General features: G+C 45.6%; 1 protein-coding gene across 3 annotated transcripts in view; it reads right to left on the bottom strand.

Annotated features, from left to right (window-relative positions):
* The window catches only part of KIF13B (kinesin family member 13B), a 119387-nt gene extending 104656 nt beyond the window's left edge, over window positions 1-14731 (bottom strand). For all 3 annotated transcript variants that reach the window (XM_066180122.1, XM_066180124.1, XM_066180123.1), the window contains exons 1-2: window positions 14617-14731; window positions 3669-3762 (exon numbers count right to left, since the gene is read on the bottom strand). In XM_066180122.1, coding sequence (XP_066036219.1) covers window positions 3669-3762; window positions 14617-14671 — 149 coding nt within the window. In that variant the 5' untranslated portion in view covers window positions 14672-14731. The remainder of the gene's footprint in view (window positions 1-3668; window positions 3763-14616) is intronic.
* Window positions 14732-16764: the final 2033 nt, after the last annotated feature.

Below are 16764 nucleotides of genomic sequence, written 5' to 3'. Positions count from 1 at the left end.
TAAAAGATCCTCAATTACTGAATTATCTACTACAAAGCACTAATTATAAAGACATTACAATAGCTGAAGAGGAAAAACCCAGCCTGGTTTAACACACTTGTCAGCTCCAGTTAGCTGCTCTCATTCCTTGGAAGAGTTTTTTTACCCTGTGCCAGTCTTTGGAATCTCTCTGCTCTGCAAAACAAGAGGGAAAGCAGCTAGAAACCGCAAACTGCAACAAAAGTCCAGTGAAGTCAGCGCTTGTTTCATTTTTTAGCATTTTCTCTTAATAAAAAGGCTCAGAGGTGGTTTGCTGGGCAAATTTAATGAATGCTTTGCTTTACAAATAGCACGGGTGATTCACAGGGCTGTGCCAGACTGATACACCACTGATCTCTGAGCTCATATCAGTTACACATCAATTACAGTTATGTCTGCAACACAGAATAAACCTCCTTTGTCTGACCTGTCAAAAAAAAAACCTCAATCTTTTTAACAGGTCTTGTATGGGAGATATGAAACTATACCACAGGCAAATTGATAGTTTAAAAAAAGGAAAGAAAAATCTACAAAGGAACTTGGAGTAATTAGAGTCAATTTGGAGATTTTCCAAAAAAATAATTCCCATAAACATTCCAATTGTTGCCGAGGACTTATCTATTCACTTCAATCACAATGAGTTCACACCCTCTTCAAGCCCCAGCCACCGAGTAAGAATGCTGTGAGTAATCTTTGCAGCACAGAGTAAATCCCGAGTTGATAAAGAAACTTCAGCCTTGACCTTTGCAACAGGGAGAGCAGAGGGAGCAGACAGCTCAGGAAGGCAAACAAAAGAGGGGACAAGTCATGCTAATGATATTATCCATCCACAGCGAATCCCTGGAGCTTCACACATCCTTGAGGGGAGGTTTTGATTTAAAGAGGTCGTTTGGGGAAATTTGTGACAGAACTGGAAGATCTGTCACAATTAATTTTGTGAAGGCGGCTGAAGAAAAGGGTGAGCATTTCCACACGCTATAATTTTAATTTTACCACGAGAAAGCACCACCCAACCAAAGCCACCCCCTCAATAGCCCAAGGTTAATAGCAAAGCCTGCCCAGCCTGGAGGTCATCCCATGGATTTTAAAATTGATCTTTTGTACGTGATCAAGTTACTGAAACCTGCACAACAACATTAAGGATTGCTCAATAAAATAACTGCTGCCTCTCTCCAGCTCAGGGAAGGTCATTTATTGGTTAAGGAATAACAGGAGAACACCAGATTTTTTTCAGCCATACGAAAAGAGACTTTTGTAAAGCGCGTTTTAAATGTACTTATTAATCCTCAAGTCTCTAGAGAAATGTATAAATAATATATTCAGTTTGTAGACACAAGAGAAAGTGAGGTCCATCAGTTATCAGCCAGATTTTCAAAACATTCCTTAATTTTTAATGCCAAATTTGGAACAGCTACAGACACTTTTCTGAAGACCTGAGAACATGTCAGTGGTGATTACACGGACACAATTCGCCCTATGCAACAGTCAGGTCCTACACACCTCAAGATGGGGGATTTATTTGCTTCTCCCCATCTCCCAGGCTTGGTTTCTCCCAGAGATAATGGAAGCTGGGAAAAAAAAAAAAAAAAAAGCTTAAACCCAAAAGTCATGGGTTGTTTTTCCAAATGTCACTCCCTGCCAGAGCAAGGCTGAGTCATGACAAGTGGGGATGTGACAGCACAGAATTCTATTTCTAAAATTCTTCTCCCAGTCCCTAAATTGATCCTGGCATCTCAATGAGAAATGCAGCAAAGCTCTGGAGGTTTTCAAACTTGCCCTGCTTTGCAAGCACCTAAACTGTGTATTTACAATATTAATTACTTCTCTTTTCCCTCTTTAGTTAAAAGGTTTGCCATAATTCCTTCAGCTCATTTGAGACACCAGAAAACTGAAATCCAAAGGAATTGATATTGTAGCAGAAGGTGAAGTAGCTGATGGTGGATTTGAAAGTGGAAGTAGAACCTGAGCCATAAATTAAGCCCAGTCCCAGAAAAACTGCAACTACAACCAACCTTTTCCTTGAGCTGATATTTAAGATTCCTCTGATGGAGCTGCAGAAGCCAAGACAGGTCAGCAGCAGCCTCTCAGGGGTGTAACCTGTTCCAAAAGGACCCTGTTCCAAACCCTCACCGCTCCAGCCTGTGCTTTTGGGATCTGCTGTCTCACCGCGTGCAGGCAAACCCACAGTGCAGTTAACGGGCCTCCACTTTCCCCTCTTCCACTAAATCACCCCATATAAATTTCTTATGCTTCCTGCTTAGCTTAGCAATGGCCATTTGTGAGGATGCAAATGAAGCATTCTTCGCTCCAGCGCTGGATTCTCACACTGAGCTCACCACCTTGTCTGGGACCCCAAGCCACTGCCAACCCAGCCGTCCCCTGCCAAGGGACACGATCTGCATTATGTGTGGCTGCCCCATGAGCGTTTTTAAACACATATTAGGGACTATAAACCAGGCATTTCGTTGCCATGTTTTGGAGAAACTACGAGGAACGTTTTTAATCCAGCTGTGGCTGACTTGGCTTCGGAGAATCTCAATTTCCTGCCATTTTTAGAGGCTCAAATCAACGTAGGGTTTTGGCAGCTGAACAATGCACATGTTCCTGGAGGAGGAGGATATTAATACAAACAAAAACACTCCCCCCCCCCCCCCCCAGCCTGTTTGGTTTTAAGTAACTTATTAAAGCTCCAGTCCCACTGTCTGTAATCAATCTTTCAGCTAATAACAATGGAAGGTAAATATTGCACCTGATGATCTCTTCACTTGTCCTTTTACTACCACTTGGGTTTGAGGAGCTGAAATCACCAGAGATCAGTTCAGGAATACTGATCCCTGATACACAGCTCAGCATCACATGAAAATTTAAACAAAGCTTTTCTATGTGTTTAACTTTTCTCCTATTTTCTCCTAATTTTTCTCCTATTACCCTTAAGACCTCTTCCTTTTTCCCCCCTCAGAAAACAGATGATTGACTGCAGACATCCAGCAACAGGTTTTGCCTTTTCCTGTGCCATTATTTTGTTTCATGCGTGCGTTTTTTCGTTTCCTCCCCTTGCATCAAGCAATAAATTAAGTATTCGCAAGCTTATTAACGCTATCACTTACTACATGACTTTTCAGTTTCACAGTAATTCAACAGATTAATGCCAGTTCCGACACAAACTGGTCCCCACCCTCAGCCACTTCTCCACGGATTTTTGATGCATGGAATGCCCCGCTGTCAAGAAACTCCTAGAGCTACATCTCTCCACAATGTTCCCCTTCACCTTCTTACACCGTGACCCTTTATAAGAAAACAATTGTGAAAATGAATTTCATTCCAAACTGACAAACTGTGCTCTGCTCAAATTGTTCTGCAGATTTAAACTTCTCCTGTCCCATAGCACCACATGAGGAAAAAAAAAGAAAATTCATGGACTCATTAACCACTAACACACTGTTGGGAGCAGGAAGAAAATGCACAAGGTTTTCAAAGCAACTTCCCAGCAGGGTAAAAATCAGCCCTATTTTATGGATGATGGCAATTACAGTACAGAAAGAACAGATATAATTTTTAAACTAAAAGCCTTCTATCAAGGCCTACATTTCCTAGTTGTTAGACTCATATTTAATTTATGCAATCTGACCTTCCCAATTCAAAAATCTTACCTGGCATCTCCTTTTGAAAGGTTGGTGTTTACGGGGTGAAGAATAACCTTGTTTGCATCCACATCCACCACACATTTTGTATGCAGATCAAGCTCTATAAAGAAATGAGAGAGTGTCAAGTGCTGCTCCTAAAGCACTGGGATTATATACACCATTACTTCCTCCAGACACCAAATTTATTCATGCAGTCTGACAGCCACCCATCAGCCAGAGAATAGAAACAGGACTTTTGCCAAATTCCACTTCTAGGGATATTCTGACGGGATGGATCCTGTCCAGCTTTAAAGCAAGCACTCTTTTCAAAGCAAGAAAAAGCATTTGGGTTTCACTGAAGGACAATCGGCATACCCAAGTGTGAAGTATGAAATTTCTTCTGGGGGAAAAGAACCATTTAGGCTTGGTACCACTTTGACAGCTCTTCTTATTGCTCCCTCAATGCCTCAGAGGCTGGCGGGGAAAGCTGGCCCTGCCATCTGCAGCACATTTTCCCCGGCCACTGCTGTGATACAGTGCCAGCTGTCAGTCCTGGGGCACCTGCTCGCAGAAATTCAAGTCCCATCAAAAATAATTTAGGTGCAAGCACGTAGAAAAGGGCTTGTCCTTCCCCCACAGGCTCCCGGCAAGTCCAGCTCTCCCAAGTGACGCTGAGCAGTGGGATGTAGACTATGAGTAACGAGGAAGTTTGGAGCGTGTGAGAATTCTCAGCCGCAGAGGCAGGGAAAGCAAAATAAAAGCTTCAGATAACACTGACAGCAGTCCAAGGTATCCACCCAGTGACAAATGGAGTTAAGTATGGGATAAAGCACACAGTCTGCACTGTCACTGCTATAGGACGCGGGGCCTCCACACAAACATGTCCCTGCACGGTGACACTAACCCTGGAAAGGGCTCCCAAGAGCCGATTCCAATGGCCATGACACACTGCTCACACCCACAGTCACTGCTGCAGACATCCAGGACATGGAGCCTACACAGTGACACTAACCCTGGAAAGGGCTCCCAAGAGCCGATTCCAATGGCCATGACACACTGCTCACACCCACAGTCACTGCTGCAGACACCCAGGACATGGAGCCTACACAGTGACACTAACCCTGGAAAGGGCTCCCAAGAGCCGATTCCAATGGCCATGACACACTGCTCACACCCACAGTCACTGCTGCAGACACCCAGGACATGGAGCCTACACAGTGACACTAACCCTGGAAAGGGCTCCCAAGAGCCGATTCCAATGGCCATGACACACTGCTCACACCCACAGTCACTGCTGCAGACACCCAGGACATGGAGCCTACACAGTGACACTAACCCTGGAAAGGGCTCCCAAGAGCCGATTCCAATGGCCATGACACACTGTTCACACCCTCCCACGCCGGGATGACGAGGGGCTACGCAGAATAACCTCCACACAGGGTTCAGCACCTCAGCTGAATCACCCAAATACGCCTGGTGTCTAATCATGTTAATTATAATCCTCATCCTCCTTCATCTCTGCTCTTTCCTCCTCAGTCACCTGTACTTGCTCTTTCACCTCACGGCACCTTATAAACTCAGTCTGGAAATCTCTCAGGCAGAGAGAACACAGATCTTATTGCACAGTGTCTTCCAGACTTCTTTCTATTGATAGAGAGAGGGAGTTTCTTCCACGAACGTTTTTGGAAAGAAATGTTACAGCCTTTTGCTACCTGACACGCAGCAAAGAAAGCCAAAGCTCAAGATCACCGGCCAAGGCAGGCAGTCACAGGAAAATGAAATTCTCCTGAGCAAAACTGCTCCTCTGTTATTACACTGTGCTTCTGCAGGAGGAAGAGCCAGACGAGTTCCAGAAGCCAGTGTTTATTTTAATTTCTCCCCACACCCTGAAAGCAAATTTACCTATCATTAATATGCAACACATGCTTGCTCAGATGAAACCATGCTCTTCGTACGTCCCACGTCCGACCAGGCGCTTTATCTTGGTCTGGCTGGTTAGTGATTAACACTGTGTTGCAGTGACCTGCTTTTCCCAGCTCCTGAGGAAGGGTTTTACCTGCCTCATGCAAAGCATAAGGTCTGCAAGCAGCATGGTTCCTGCCACGTTTTTGAATGCAGCTCTTGAGAGAGAACGCCCATGGCAAGCTCCGCATCCGTGACTGCCCAGTGAACTCCGCCTTACCAGTGTGCATTTAACCTCTCTTTGTGAAATGCCCTTAAGAAAGCACACAGGCAGGATAAGAGACTTCCTTAAAGTAAAATGTACTTGCAAGAAAAAAGGTTCAAAGCCAACTTGTCCTGTGCAACACACCTTGTTTGATTATCACCTCACACAGGTAAGCTTTGGTGTGCTGCATGGTTTTGGAAGATGTGGTGAGCCAAACTAGCAGCTATTTCCAAACAGAGAGGTTCCAATCTTTCCCTCCTGTGCCTGTTGCTCACCTTCTGCCACTACTGTGCTCAGCAGATCCTCTGTAAGTCATCTCAAGTTACTTCAACAGCAGAAAACCACCCAACATGGAAAACAGATGTATCCAGACCCAATGGAAAGCTCCATCAGCCCATTGAAAGCTTGCCCATGCAAACAGGTGGGGAGACCTGTGCAGAGGGAAGAGAGGAGCTGGGAGAGACCTTGTCCCAGCAGAGATGAACTGCTCCACCAGTTCTTGGTGTCACATGAAACAAACCCCTAAGAAACAGTTATACTTGAGCCTCTAAGCTGGGGCTGGTTCTGGATCCAGACAGCCTTAAGGCTGCTTGTCCCAGTTACCTTGGCCAAAGGCTCACATGGAAACTCCCCTTTCAGCTGAAGAAAGAGTTTAAATCCTGTTTAAACAGCACATCACTCACTTTCTTTAAATTATGGCTCCATTACATTCTTTGGCAGATTTCTGAATGCTTTAATGCTTCCGGTGCACTGAGAGATGAAATCTTACATGAGCCACTACTGAAACTTATATCATCATCATTTCCACCTCATTAAGCTTTTAATATCATTAAAGCAGGTTGGCCTTACAGTCAAATTATCTGCCTGCCTGTTGGATATGATCACACAAGGACTCCACCCTTACTTTTACTAGTTTCAGTGTCTCCCAGGTGAGCTGGGTACTTGCTGCTCCTGAACAACAAGCAAAATTGGGATGCAGCAAGATAAGATCATAAGGATGCACATCCAAACACCCCAATTAATTCATCCTTTAGTACAGACTCACTTGTCAAAGTTTGGTATGATTTTCTTCAATTATTTCAGGTGTGGTTTTTTTCAGGCAGCATGAAATTCAGAAATTAAAGATGAAATTAAAAGATGACACTGTCAAACTTTGGAGATTCATCCCAAATTTTGCACCTCAAGCAAAAAGAAAATCTCACCTATTATCATTGCTAACCTGCTTCTACCTTCAGTCATTACTGAGCAAACACAATCAACTACTCATTTGCTTCATCCAGTCAAGAAACTAATCAGCTAAGTCCTCTTTGAAGAATTAAAACTCAAACTCTCTTTTACTGCAGAGAATGAAAATCTCTTCCACAGCTTCAGGATAAGAGAGCTGTGACATCCATAATAAAAGGGTAACACGTATCTGAGTCACATCTCCACATTTACATTTCACAGCTGTAGAAGTGTTAAGCAAAGCTGGGCTGAGTGCAAGAATAATTGTTAAGTGTTGTGTCCAAGAGAGTTCCTTGGATGAGTTTTTATTTCACTTGTGAAACTGGAAGGTGGGGGTTGAAGGAAGCCACTCTCCTTCCCCTTTCCCTTGATTTTTCAACTCCTTGCAAGACTTTTCGAAAACTGGGATTCAGTGTAAATCAGACCTGACACCACATTCGTGTAAATCTCAAATTACTACAATGTCTTTGATGAAAGCATTGTGGGTGTTGTAAATATAAATCACTCCCCATATAAGCTTTGGGCTTTTTCACTAAGAAATTCAGTGAGTTTCAAACAGGGTGGAAAAGTCAGCAAGCAAGAGGAGAGCTGGAAAAGCAAAGCCAGGAGCATCCCAGCACCGCAAGGAACGGTGGATTCACCAGGCAATGAATTCCCACCACAGGTAGGAATTTCCAATCCCTCTGTACCAGCAGTCACGTGTGTGGTAATCATAAACTCACCACAGCAGATTTTCCACAACAGAGTTAGGAAACACTGGCAAAGGTGCCACTTGAAATTGTACTAATCAGGTTTGGGGCAGAGACAAGGAGTGTGTGTGAATCCTGGAGGAAGGGGAGAGAGGTGTTTTGGAAAATGTTGGATGTTTTCACCTCTGGGCAATTTCTGTCTTTGCTTATGGATCAGGCAGGGAACTGTTTTCATGGACTGGCTGCAACAACTGACAACAGAAGTTGGATAATTTTGTACCCAATTCTAGAGGCTGCCTCAGGTGGCACAACAAAAACACCTGAACTGCCACGTGGTGACACTGCAGCTTCCACATCCACGACCCTAAAAACCATCCCACTTCAGGTCACTGCATTTCAGACCCAAACAAAATGATCTAAAGAGATGGCTTTTGCAGGGCAGCTTGAAATGATCTTACAATGAACAATGATACAGCAAATAAGGGGGTATTAAAGGTTTTAAACTCATGGTTGCGGGGGGGCATGGTGTAATAACAGCTTTTAGTACCACAGCCAGGGTAGATGAAAGATCTGATACAAATTAGGCGACCCTCTGTATTTTCCACTTTACATTCCTTATTTTTTTGTATTATGTAAGATGGCAGCAGCCTTCCAGTGCCTAAAAGTGCTACAAGAGAGCTGGAGAGGGACTTGGGACAAAGGATGGAGGGGCAGCCCACAGGCCAATGGCTCCCCACTGCCAGAGGGCAGGGATAGATGGGATATTGGGAAGAAATTCTTTCCTGTGAGCGTGGGGAGGCCCTGGCACAGGGTGCCCAGAAAAGCTGTGGCTGCCCCTGGATCCCTGGAAGTGTCCAAGGCCAGGCTGGACAGGGCTTGGAGCAGCCTGGGACAGTGGAAGGCGTCCCTGCCCACGGCAGAGGGTGAAATGAGATGAGCTTTAAAGTCCCTTGCAACCCAAACCATTCCATGATTCTATGAACTAAGGGAAATGGCCTTCCAAATAATCAAGAGCTTTGATTTCCATGTAAGTTTCTCTAGTAGGTCTCAATTTAAAAAATTAGTTCATGAAGGTTGACAATTTTCCAGCCGTTTCAAATGCCATTTGATGCTGAACCCCACTGAAACAGAGCCATGAACCTGATGCTGCTATAGGACAGGTCAAACAAAAGTTGTCTCAAGTTCCTCCTGGTCCCACTACCAGATTTAGGGCAGCTGTACCTTCAGTGACACCTGGGGACCCTTTGGAGATGGGCCTCAAGCTCGACAGAGTCACTGGGAACCAGAACAACTGGCCTTGCAGAGCTTCACAAAAACTGGAAAAGCCAACTGAAGTATAACAAATAAAATGTGAAAGGTTTAAAGTGCCTCTACTAAGCTCATAAGCCAAAATTGGCCCCAAATACAAAAGCTCAAATAATCTCCTGTGAAGACAGACGATAGAAATTTTATATTTTAAATTGCCAGTAGATTTTCAGGAGATTAACATTCCCTTGGAGGTTAGACCTGGAATGTTGTGGCCTGAGCCGTCAAGTTGCATTGGATAAGAAATTACAATTAGTTTCTCATACCTTCCTTGGTCTCGAAAAGCAAATGGCAAAAACACTGAGAAATGTTTTAACAGTAACTTAGAATATTTGTTTATCACACAAATCAACTAAAAAAATGAGAGGCCGTTGTTTGGGGTTTTCTGTTGTTTTTCTGTTTGAAAAAGAAATGTGAAAGCCAGTTCAAAGACAACAAGTCCTCAACTTTCCCTGCCAATATTTGTTTCCCAAGAGTGACTTTTCTCTTTGCCCTTTGCTACGTAGGAGCCAACACAAATAAAGGCAAAACTAACTGAGGAGATGAGTGAATGTGAAAATAACTTCCATCTACATGATAATGCTGAGGGCTTATATGGAAAAGAGTGTAAAAGCACCTTTAGGGAATTGATTGCAAGACATAGTGATAAATTCTGACAAAAATACGGTAATTTATTTGTACTTCACGTTTACCAACATTAAGGCACCTTTCAAGCTTCTCTTGTTATATGAACTGCTCAAATGTTAGTCATGAAATTTTCAGTTTGCAGCAATTAAAGATCATTAATTATGTACGAGGGCATCTGGAAGGACACACGACGCTATCAAAGCTCGTCCACGAGGGGAAAGTCAACTCAAACTCACCGGCACATGGAACAGACAAGGTGCCCTCTTCTCATGTTAATTCCCTGTTGTCACAATGCTAAAAAATGTGTTTTACCCTTCATTTTCTGCCAGGAAAGAGCTTCCCAAAACTTCAGTGAGGGCACTTCATCTACCTGGACATGGACCTTGCTCACAGCCAGCTCTGCTGCTGCAAACACCCCTGAGCTCACGGGGACCGAATAAATAAATCCGTGTAGGGACTCTAGTGAGCTCCCAGGAAGTTCAACACTGTGCAGTTAACAGGTGTGGAATGCCTGAGTGTGCCCTGCCACCAAGCACCCAAAAGCCAAGGCTGAGCTATTCCAGGGGTACCTGATCTTCAGCAGGAGCAGCCAACCTGAAACCAGAGAGAGCCTCCCCCTGCACCTGGAGCTGGAAGGTGCAATTAGCACTAAAATTCCTTTGTGGCATCCACGTTGGATGTCTGGGAGTCTGGCTGCGGGGAGTAAGGCTGTAGCACTTCAGGAGCTCTTAAAATTGCCTCACAAGACGAAACATTAACTCTGCATCCTTTACCCATTTGGCATCTTATCTCAAGGTTAATCCTGCTCGAAGCCCAAACACTATTTTATGGCTTATCAACCATCACCAGGAAATATTCCAAACTCCAGGCACTCGTGCATGACAAGGATAATGGTGAAGGAAAGCCTTGTGGTTCGCACATTGCCATCGGGATACAAGTGCCATTTCACACCCTCTAACACTGTAATTAATCTTATAAACCCGCTTGCACAAATGCCAATTTATAGATAAACTGTCTCTGTTGTAATTTCCATGTGAAAACAAACAAACAAGAGCACAGGAACAAGCCCCGCCTCCTCACCTCAAACCCAAAAAAACATTTCAAGCGGCTGGGAATCTCCTCCAAGGAGAGTAGGAGGATATAAAATTACCACCTGACACAGTGATCAGAAGCTTGTACAGATACAGAAGCAAATTCCTTCCTCACAAGCACTGGAAACAGAAACCTTTAGCATCAAAGCATGAGAAGATCCCTCCTTGAACACTGATAGTCTGGATAAAAATACGTATCAATGTAACAGATACCTGAATGTGTATTCCCAGGCAATCCACGTATTTAAATTGGAGCTGCAGGTCTTACACTACAAATCTAGAACAGTTTAATCCAGATATTTAAACCGGAGCTGCAGCTCTTACACTACAATCCTAGAATAGTTTAATCTGGCAGCGTTGCCAAAATACAGGCAGTTGCTTTCCTGCCTTCCTTGTTCAAAAAGTATTGACCCAAGTGGGATGTAGCAGTTTGGACTGGCTTAAGTGTCACCAGCCATATCCTTGAGCATAAGCCCTGTTCTTTTAAAGCAGAACAACTTTTACCAGCATTATTTAACACGACACTGAACTGATCCAAAAGCACAAGGAAACACAATGACTTAAAATACTTATGTACTGCCTGTACCCAAACATCACCTGAAAACAAAGCATTCACTCAGAAAAAAATCTTAATTAAAAAGCCTTCAGCTGTCATTTGCTTTGCTTCATGGTACGGCTTGAGATTTGTATTTACCTGAAATATGACAGATATCTGCTAAGAGAAGTCAAACACGACACTCATAAAAGGAAATCCACTGCAACTCTTAAATGAAACAGCAGAAGAACTTCCTGATTGTTAACAAACCCCCACTTGAATAACTCAGTGCACTGGGAAATACTTTAGTCAACTACAGAGCCAAGAAAATAAAAGACCAAGAGCCTTATCTAACAAAGCAGTACTGAATTATTTAATTCATAAAAGCCTGTTAATCGAGATTCCCAGTTTGCAAAGTAGAAGGGATGTAAAAAAGGACGCCCCAGTTGCCACCCAGGAGAGTCTCCAAATTCAGACGTGGCACTGCAAGCGTGTGGGCACAGCAGCCTTTTTATGAAAGCAAAGCTTCCACACAAGCTTGGTAGGATGGAGGTTTAATTTGAAGCAAGATCCAAAATAAAGTAGCCTGGATGCAAAAGAAAAAAAAACACAAACAAAAAAACCCCAAAAAACCAAACCCAAGTTCAATTAGAGATGCTTCCCCTCACTAAAAATTAGTGCTATGAACTGAGTTTATGGATTACCACTCTGCATGAGAATGAAGCAGGACCCTCAACCCAAACACCTTGAAATGTGAGTGCTATAAATAACCAATTATTTGATACACAAATCCCGTCCACATGCAGCCAAGGAACCCATTATACTTTTATGAGCTGTAAAAACTCCTAACAGTTAAGCACACCACTTTTATTAACCTAATAAACCCTCGCCTTAAGAAATTCATAACACAAACACCAAAGACAACCACCACCACCACAAGTAAACACTGAGAACATTTCAAAGCTTAACTTTCCACAGTCTCAGCCATCTGACAGGTTTGCAATGTTAAGCCCTTCGGTGCGGAGGGAAGGGAAAGAACATTATTCGTGATCCTGGAGAAAACAAATACTTGCTTCAGGTCCAAAGCCCATGAACTCCATACAAATACTGCTCAGAACAAAATGTGTATGAAAGAGCTTCCAGGAAAGCTGCCTCTTGCCTCAAAGCTTAATAACAAATAGCAAGGTCACAGAAGTCTTACAAATGGATGACTCTTCAGAAAATCAGTTGCACAAATGCTTTAATTTAACATTAAATAGGCAAGAAAAATCGTAGCCTTGGTATCACTGTTTGTTTCTAAAAATTCAAGGGGCATCAGAAATACCATAGGGAGGTATCAGGTGTTTAGACCTGACCAAAACAGCTGGACTGTGACAAATAATCTGCTGGGAAAAGAAAACACTTCCAGGACATTTTGTTTGAGGGAGAAAAAGACACAGATCTTCTAGGCTAGACTTAGTTGGATTTAGGCATCACTCCCAAATACCAGGATGTTTAATAGCAGCAAACTGCCAGGAGTGAGGGGTTCAGGCCCACCTTCTCTGATGAGCATCAAGGACAGATACTCAAATGTCCCTCACTCCTGGATGAGCCTCCTGACAGGAGTCATCCTCTCCATAACATTTTTTAAGTTTATACAGGATAAAAGACCAACAGAAGTTGGACTTGTGGGTCCCTTCCAACTCAGGATATTCTGTGAAAGGGAGTAACAAGATGTAATCTAGATTTCCTCTAGGTTACTTTCCTTCCCCCAGTGCTTCCCCACATTTCCTGGCTGGAAAGGGACACATGGACAAACTCAGGGCTGAACAGACTGAGGATACATGTTAGGATACACGTGGGAGGTAGAGGTGCATTAGTCACCCCTGAAGATTCCAAACTTCTCTGATCGAGGCCCTGCGCAACCTCATCTCATCTGACATGCTCCAGAGGTCCCTTCCAACCTGAATGATTGTCTAACCCCGGGGGTGAGGAACACCAGGCAGTCAGGAGACGTCTGGGGCACGGCCAAGGAAATGACCTATGTCAGGAAAGGGACATGAGCAAGAGGAAAGCTCAAATCTGTCACTGACACCAGGCACCACCTTTCAGCTCCTCTCCCAGCTCCCACCAACTCCTCCACATTGCCACTCCATCGCCTCCAACCAATTCTCTGTAAGGATGGACCCTCGATCCTCCTCAGTTCTGAGAGCTGGCACCTGAAGTTGAACAAAATGCAGCTTTGGGTCAAAATATCCCCAATTTCCCTAAACCATCAGACTGTAAAGACATCAACTCTACTTCTTGTTCTGGAAGTGGGACTCAGGAGCTCTTGTGAACTCAGTGAACATTCCCCTGCTGACGTTTTACAGGCATAGAATCCCTGTATTCAACACTTGAACCCTTTTTTGGTAGAAAGGAATTAAAAAGATACTCTACGTGAGATCATGTAGACAACAATAAAGGGCTTCCTCTCACCCTCCTATTTTTGCTTCGACTACTAAACTGACTTCACCGGATTCCCTTTCCCCAAAAGGAATTACTGGCATCCTCCTGTGAGAACGTGGGATTTAAAAAAAGCCACCCTACACTTTCTTGGATTTCTGCCTTCTTCACCTTCCCATTCCTTGGCTGAAGCTGCCTTTTCATACTTGCTTCCTCATCACCTAGAACAAGTTTTTCTAATTAAGACAAGCAATAAACATTTAAACAGCTGCCTAGACCACGGTCTGATTAACATAACCCTTAGGCAAGTTTCGCTGAGGGGGGAAAAAAAAGCCAACAACAACCCAAAAAAACAACAACAAAAAAATCCTCTTGTCAATTCTCGCTCCCTCTTCTGTATTTTCTTGCTTGTTTTTTGTCCTTGTGTCGCTGTCATTTGGTTAACAGCGTACCACTGAAGCACTGAAGTTGGAGAGCAGCGGGGTGAATTCGCACAGGGCAAAATGCAGAAAAAGAAGCATTTCCCCCCAAAACCGCAAAGCAGGAAGGAGGAAGCGCTCTCCCAGCAGGAACCGGCTGCAAAGCAGGTGCAAGAGGTGTGGAGAGGGCTGTTCCCCGGGGGAGCGGGCAAGGCAAAATAAAGCCATAAAACCCAGGCAGGTTTAGGAAAAGGGATATCGGGAGAGGGGGGCGAGCCCGGCGCGGCTGCGGCCACTCACCCGCCTGTGCCTATCCGGGGTTGTGCTTATTCCTGATAAATAACGAAGCACACACGGACACGCACTGATTCACCCGCACTGGGGCACACCTGTCCCGGCGGGGACACCTGTCCCCAAGGACCAGCAGCCCCGGCCCGCGCCGCTCCCGGGAAGGACAGGGGAGGGGGATGCTGAGGAAGAAGGGAGAGTCTCACCTCGCCGGTTCATGGGGCGGACACGCACCGCCACCTTCACTTTGGAGTCCCCCATCCTGCCGCTCCAGCCTTCCCGGCTCCCTCGTCCCTGCCCGGCTTCCGTCTGCCGAGGGAGAACCGGAGCGGGGCGGAGCGCCGAGGGAGGGAGGCGCCGCGTCGGTCCAATGCCGGCTGGACTACAACTCCCAGCGTGCATCGCAGAGCGCCACGCCCCCTCAGCTCCCGGCGGGCCGCCGCGGTGCGCGCTGGGAGATGTAGTCCTTCCCGCTGCCCCCAGCCTGCTAACGAAGCCGGCTGGCTGAATCACGGAATGAATTAGTGTGGGAAAGACCTCCGGGATCGTCGAGTCCAGCCTGTGATTCATCACTACCTCATCACCCAACCAGAGCACTGAGTGCCATGCCCAGGTGATCCTGGACACCTCCAGGGATGGGGACTCCAAACCTCCCTGGGCAGCCCCTTCCAATGTCTAACCACAGAATCACAGAACTGGTCAATTTAAAGGTGACCACAGCGGGTCATCTGGTCCAAACCCTTTGCTCAGGCAGGGTCATCCCAGAACACATGGCACAGGGTTGCATCCAGACAGTCCTGGAAAATCTCCACCGAGGGAAACTCCACACCCATTCTGGTGAACCTGTTCCAGTGCTCGGTCACTGCACAGGAAAGAAGCTCTTCCTCATGTTCTGGTGGAACTTCCCGGGCACCAGTTTTTCTGTGAAGAAATTCTTCCTAAAGACCAACCTAATGACCAGCCTGACACAGCTTGAGGCTGTTTCCTCTCCTCCTGTCCCTGTTCTCTGGGACCACAGCCTAACCCGCCCCTTCGCTGTCCCCTCCTGTCAGGGAGTTGTGCAGAGCCACAAGGTCCCTCCTGAGCCTCCTGTTCTCCAGGCTGAGCTCCTTTTCCAGCTCCCTCAGCTGCTCCTGGTGCTCCAGCCCCTTCCCCAGCTCCGTGGCCTTCCCTGGACACGCTCCAGCTCCTCAATGTCCATGTTGAAGTGAGGGATCCAGGCATTGTATGCTTGGATGTGGAGTGCTTCAGAATAGAGGGATTCATGAGAGGGTGCAGCCAAAATAGCATTTATAGAGTGGAGGGAGCTCAGGGTCACCCCAGACCCTGCCACTCCACCCGTGGGTGGCTGCAAGGGAAGCCCATCACATCTTAGTTCCCTCCTTTCGGGGAAATACCAAGGGTTTTCATGTTGAGCAGACAACAGCATCGCCACCGGAACTTACAAACCTCACCTTGGGATTTACTCTATCTTCCATGGCTTTTCTGTCCATTAGAAAACACTTTTAAAGTCACATCACCTTAAAGATCACTAAATCACAGCATGGTTTGGGTTGTAGGGAGTGTTAAAAGCTCATATCAGTCCAACCCCAATGCCTTCCACTATCCCAGGCTGCTCCAAGCCCCATCCAGCCTGGCCTTGGACACTGCCAGGGATCCAGGGGCAGCCACAGCTTCTCTGGGAATTCTATTTCAGGCCCTGCCCACCCTCACAGGAACAATTCCTTCCCAATATCCCATCTATCCCTGCCCACTGGCATTGGGAAGCCATTTCCTGTGTCCTGTCCCTCCATCCCTTGTCCAAAGCCCCTCTCCAGCTCTCCTGAAGCCCCTTTAGGGTCTGGAAGGGGCTCTGGGTCTCCCTGGAGCCTTCTCTTCTCCAGGTGAACACCTCCAGCTCACCCAGTCTGGCTCCAGAGCAGAGGAGCTCCTGCCCTTGGAGCAGCTCTGTGGCCTCCTCTGGTTTTACTCCAACAGCTCCATGCCCTTCCTGTGCCGAGGATCCCAGAGGGCCATCATGAGCAATAACCCAATGCACAGACCATAGGTCCAGGTCCTGTCTGGGTCTGGTTTCACAGAGGAACACGTGATGGGTCCAGTGCCATTCGCTCAGCGAAGGCAGCTCAGTAAAAACCTCAGCAGGAATAATCGGACACAGCCTGAACAATATCACAATTTATCCTCACTAGACCCCTCAACTGCTCAACCACAGCTACCTATTGCAAAAACCGAGAATGAAACTATAATGCAAAGATAAAAAAAAACCGCAACCAAAACCAAACCTCATTTAAATGGTCATGGTTGAAAACCCTTGCAGCTGCTATTTTAGTTCAAAACAAGGATTCTCTCAATGT

The sequence above is a fragment of the Chamaea fasciata genome, unplaced genomic scaffold (genome assembly GCF_029207755.1).
Source record: "Chamaea fasciata isolate MVZ Bird 193981 ecotype frontalis unplaced genomic scaffold, bChaFas1.0.hap1 SCAF_3, whole genome shotgun sequence".
Classification (NCBI taxonomy): Eukaryota; Metazoa; Chordata; class Aves; order Passeriformes; family Sylviidae; genus Chamaea; species Chamaea fasciata.
This window is presented reverse-complemented; position numbering and strand designations above follow the sequence as displayed.